We start from the raw sequence: 6000 nt of genomic DNA on the forward strand, positions 1-6000 counted from the left end.
AAACACGTTTTTTGGGCGTGGCTTCACCCATAATTGGCGCACCACACCCATAATGGGCACACCACACCCATTCTCAGGAAAACACAACTAGATCATGATATAAACCTCCCACCAAAATTTTATCAGGATCGGATCAAAACCCACAGAGCTATGCTCGGGACAGACAGACATACAGACAGACACACAACAACAACGAATATAGTGGTCACTTTTTTTTTTTCGTGAACCAATAATGATGAAAATAATGATGGGAATGTTGGATGATGCGAAGGAGGAGATGGACAAGGTGCTGGCTAAACACGCAATTCTGGCAGCCGCTACTTTGGGGCGAGTGCAAGTCATCTAAATTACATGCAATTACGAAATAACCACCGAAACAATTAACCCCTTCTTATCCCCTATATGTGATTTTCATAACAATACTTTAAAATGCAACTAGCAGGTTCATTTTTTTAATGCCATCAATTGCTCAAATTTGCCCCCAAAAAAAAAAAATATATATAGCACCTTTAAAGATGAAAAAACAATAAATAACCAGCACAGCCAGGCATTGCCCTACAATGTACATTTTTATTTTACCATAACAAAAACATGTGACGGGACAGCAACTGATAATGGCAAATTAGTAGTAAGTTCAAATCAGCACAAGTATACCATGGTAAAATCAAATATAATGTAACAAAAATGTATACACTTTCATACAAGCTGGAGATCATTATGCAGTTACTTAGCTGTATTGCAAGGAAAAGAAGAAGAAAAAAAAACAAATAAACAAACAAAAAAACCCCTGAATAGATGGATACATTAACCGTACAATAAAAAATTCCTTTTAAGGTTACATATATATATATACAAACACGCATACACACACTTCTTACAAAGCAGACATGATTCCTTTGGCTGACACACAGCTAATGGCAAATCCTTTTGAAGACGAACACATCGGTATGTAGGCTGAGTTCATACACACAGCTGTGTACCACTTCGAAGAAAAAAAGAAAAGAAAAAAAAAATCAAGTGAAATCCTAAATTCCTTTGGCTGCCAATTAGCACAACCATACAAACAAGTGGTTTTTTTATTTGAAAATTAGGTGGAGGGGTGTATCAAGTTTTAAAACTAGTAGTTCAAATTCATCCCAATTGCTGGGATTTAAGAGTCAATGGCACATCCAAAAGCAATTCCTGGGTCATCTGGGGAGACCGGACAAAGCTGATGGCACAATTACAACGGGCAGATTACGATGCCAATTTGTGTTGTGGGATTGGGTTAGAGTTGTGGGTGTTGAATGGGATTTTAATGCCTCATGTTAGCATGCAAGGTCATTTTCAACACTGTCGTTTTCCAAAAGAGGCCAAACTATCAATCTTTCCTCTCTGATCATTTCAAGCAACCATCATTTATTTGAAAACAAAAGTTAACGTTGGTGAATGTGGAAAATTTATTGTTGGCCTATAAAATACAAAATGTCGATTTATCTAAAAATAATAAGTTACATAAATAGCCAGTTACAAGTAGTTTGGGTTGGAACAATGGTTGTTAAGGGAAAGTGGCAAAGTCCGTACAGCAAAGAAAATAAAAGGAACTTATTTGTTAAACTTATTTCAAACAATACTTCTTTTCTTTTCCTTTCACCTCCCATCCCCTCCCTGACCCCAAAGAAGACATATTGTATATGAACCACACAATAGTACTTCCTATTGTTACAAAACACCCAAATAAACCTGTGTAAGCTCAATCGCTTATGAAAAACTTTTCTGCAAAGTAAAGTATTACAGCAGCCACATCTGAATGTTAGCAGCAAAGGCGAAAGACCTTCCCACTGGTGGGCATCAGGGTGGACTCCATGACAGAGGGATGTGGCATGTCCCTCGCAGGGTGCTACACGGGCACATCTTTTGTGGACGAACAGCAGATCTCACTTGGTTCAGAGCAGGAAAGGGTTGTTTGTGGGTTGTGCCTGTGCCGTGCCTGGTATCAATGGCTGTGCTGTGGTGCTGGGACCGAGTCCGGCACCGATTGTCCCTGGAACCGTTACTTCCAATAGAGAAACCTCAGGAGCCGTGGTTTGTGCAAAGGAAGGCGCGGTCCCCGCGGAGGCAGCAATGGGCTGCATGGTCGTCAAACCAGGACTGGAGCGGAGCTGATTCAGTGTGAGGGAGGGTGCCTGACCAAGGTGGAAAGGATTTGTGGGTGAAGGAGAAGGAGCTGCCTGAGTTGTGGTTGTTGCTAGAAATGGGAAGCAGAATGGGGAAGATGGAAACAGAAATTGAGCAAAATCAAAACTGCACAAGCATAAAAAAACAACCCGTTCAGCAAGAATGGCTCAATAGGATGCTGGAACTGCAGAGTTTGAAAACATACCATTGTCCAACATCCAGTTACTTTTTTGTTCTTTGAATGAGTGGCTGACAGCACTGAAGGTGAGAAACATTTTCTCACAATACTGTTTTTACGTTGTAAAGGCATAGAAAAATAAAATAAAACTAGAACTGCCACTTTATAACTGCTGGCAGTGATGACCGGGTACCCAGTCCGTCCGCCTTTGACACAACTGATACAACATGAGACTTAAATCATAGTCGCAAAGTTTCGCATTTATCGGATAAGCGGTGCCAGAGAAAACATTATTTAATGGTGATACAAACACAGGCCTGCTTCGAAACAGCGCGGAACAGACGAGTTACGAACCGGGCAGCACAAAGCGTTCAATTTCCTTATTACTGGCTTCCAGATTCAAATAATTAAATAATTCTGGCTCCCAAACCGTGTGACCGATCAGGTTAAAATTTTAAACTTTTGTTTTGCATGTCACCTGAATTATAAATGTGAAGTTTCGCATATATAGAGGCAGCGGTTCCAGAGTAAACATTAATTAATATTTATCTTTCAATCCAAGATGGCGGCCAAACCATGTGACTTGTGATGTCATAATTTGCACCACGTGTGCAAACACGATGGTGGATGATAACTGCAAATTTTCGCTTCTCCAGGTTAAGCAGTTCCAGAGAAAACATTATTTAATATTTTTCTTAAAACCAACATGGCTGCCAAACCCTGCGCCCGATCCCGTTGAAATTTCAAACCCTCATTCCGCATGACTGTTGCACCATAAAGGTGATGCTTCACATTTATTGATGCAGTAGTACCAGAGTAAACATTAATTAATATTTTTCCTTCAATCCAATATGGCTGCCAAACGTTGCGTCGTACCTCAAAAGGGGGTTGGAACTTTTTATTCGTCAAGGAGAGGCGGTCATAGTGGTCGAGTTTCGCCTGGATCTGTTCAGCCGTTTCAGAGAAAAAGACGTTTGAAGATATTGTTTTTCAATCCAAGATGGCTGACGAACCATGTGACCTATGACATCAGAAATTTATATTCTGCTTCCAACTGGGTATTGGAACACGGTTGTGAAGTTTCGTGTTAATCGGTTAAGGTGCGTTTTTCTATCCAAGATGGCCGCCAAACCATGTGACGTGTGACGTCATAATTTTTATCATGCGTGCATAATGCCCTCTCGATGATAATTACAAATTTTCGATTCGTTTGGTTAAGCGGTTCCAGAGAAAACATTATTTAATATTTTTCTTAAATCCAAGATGGCGGCCAAACCATGTGACTTATCAATTCGAAATTAACAAACTTATATCGCCTTACTCTCCCGAATATAGTTCTGAAATCTCCCCTTCAGTGGACCAGCGCTTCTGGAGAAGAAGATGTTTGAAGGTTTTAGGGTTTTTTCAAGATGGCCGCCAAACCATGTGACCGATCAAGAAGAAATTAACAAACTTGAGAAAGGATCTCATGGGGAATATATCTGTGAAGTTTCGTCTTAATCTGTCTTGCCCTTCTGGAGAAGAAGATTTTTAAAATTTATTCATTTTCAATCCAAGATGGCTGCCGAACCTTGTGACCTATGATATCATAAATTTAAATTCTGCTTTCCATCGTCGACCCGAACAAGTGTGTGAAGTTTCGTGAAAATCGGATAAGGTCTATTTTTCTATCCAAGATGGCCGCCAAACCATGTGACTTCTGAGGTAAAAATTTTTTACCATGTATGCAGACTTGAGGGAGGAAGGCAATTGCAAATTTTCGCTTCGATGGCTTATGAAATACCAGAGAAAACATTATTTAATATTTTTCTTAAATCCAACATGGCGGCCAAACCATGTGACCTATCACTTTGAAATTAACAAACTTGCATCGCATACATGTCCCGAATATAGTTGTGAAATCTCGCCTTCATGGGACCAGCGCTTCTGGAGAAGAAGATGTTTGAAGGTTTTAGGGTTTTTTCAAGATGGCCGCCAAACCATGTGACGTATCAACAACAAATTAACAAACTTGAAAGAGGACATCAGGGGAATGTACCTGTAAAGTTTCGCCTTAATCTGTCCAGCCCTTCTGGAGAAGAAGATTTTTTTTTAAAAAACACTAAAAAACAAGATGGCGGCCGAATTACGTCATCGATGACGTCAAGAAAAACATTTTCCGCAGCAATTTTAGGCGTAGATGATGCTCAGAATTTTTCAGATTTTTCCTATATGGCGTTCTACTTGACGAATTTTCACTGGAATATCGCTTCACCTATGACGTCACGAAAAATCACACGTGTTCCCCATAGGGAGCTTAGTAAAATGTATCAAGCGAAAAAATTTTCCATTGCACGGTTTCCGAGATACAGATGTCCAAAGTTTATCGCTTTTTTCAAGATGGCGACCGTACCACGTGACCAATGACGTCATAATTATAACGTGATTGTGCTATCAAAAAAGATACATACTGTGGTGAAAATTTTGTGTCGATCGGACTTAGTATCCCAGAGAAAATGGTTTTTAAAGCGAAAAAGGGTGCAAAATGCCGGCGGAAAAAGAAAAATAATAATAATAATAATAAACAGAAGAAAAACAATAGGGTACCCTGTACTCACAGGGTACCCTAATAAACTTGGTCAGCGTGTGACAAGAAAAGCTCTTTTTAATCTCGTTTCAGTTACATGATGTTCGTTAAACATCATTTTCCATCGTTTTAATGTTGTGCGTAAAAATACACCATTAAACAAATTAATATAGAAATCGAATGGAAATATTTTCCAATGTTTTGATTATACAGCAAACAGTGTGAGAGACTTTGTGAAAACGACGCACCCATTTGAAGTCGACAAGTCGAACCCAAATGGTGTGTTACACAAGGTTACTTGAGTAAATAGGTTTTTTTGTTGATGTGTGCTCCCGTTTAAGATAAGAATGTTAATGAAGGACTTCCAGACATCAGGAGTCACACACGTGGCACTGGCATGTTACAATCCTATGTATACACACATGACTTCTGTCCTCTTCTAGATTATTATTGGATGTTCAAATGCTCTAACCGAGTGAAAGAGGAGACTAAAAGGGAAGCAGCACCCACTGCTTCCCTTTCCTGCTATAATCAAAGGCCATCGATATAACAAGGGTGGGTAGAAAACGAATTATTATTACCTCCGCCACCAAAAGTGGACAGAGGTTATGTTTTCATCCCTGACTGTATATTTGTCTGTTTGTCTGAGTAGGATATCTCAAAAAAGTTACGGACAGATTTGGGGGACAGGTTGGTTGGGTGTGTGACAAGGACGAATATATTAGATTTTGGTGAAGATGCGTATTCGAGAATAGTTTAAGTGATTTTTCACCATTGAGAGATGGGGCCAAGGAAAAAAAAAAAATTAAAAACGATAGAGCACGATATCTCAAAAGGTTGTGGATGGATTTGGATGGCACTTGGTGGATGATTTGGGTAGGTGACGAGAACAAGCTGATTAGATTTTGGTTCAGGTCCAGATGCAGATTTGGCCTACCAATGGGATACAACACGTAAGCTGTTCAACCTGGCAGAGGTATGTGCTCTCCCAAATGTAGTTCTAGTTATAACTAGAAGGGCACTCAGTAGAGTGCATACCTCTACCAGGCTGATTAGTTTACGTTTTGTATCCCACTGATTGGCCGGATAAATCAATTCT

General features: G+C 39.7%; 1 protein-coding gene across 10 annotated transcripts in view; it reads right to left on the minus strand.

Annotated features, from left to right (window-relative positions):
• Window positions 1-550: 550 nt before the first annotated feature.
• The window catches only part of EPN2 (epsin 2), a 42620-nt gene continuing 37170 nt past the window's right edge, over window positions 551-6000 (minus strand). For all 10 annotated transcript variants that reach the window (XM_085858403.1, XM_085858404.1, XM_085858400.1 and 7 more), the window contains one exon: window positions 551-2227. In XM_085858403.1, the coding sequence (XP_085714529.1) occupies window positions 1926-2227 (302 nt within the window). In that variant the 3' untranslated portion in view covers window positions 551-1925. The remainder of the gene's footprint in view (window positions 2228-6000) is intronic.

Source organism: Eptatretus burgeri, chromosome 15 (genome assembly GCF_056783735.1).
Source record: "Eptatretus burgeri isolate ZD-2024b chromosome 15, Ebu_testis_v1, whole genome shotgun sequence".
NCBI classification, from domain to species: domain Eukaryota; kingdom Metazoa; phylum Chordata; class Myxini; order Myxiniformes; family Myxinidae; genus Eptatretus; species Eptatretus burgeri.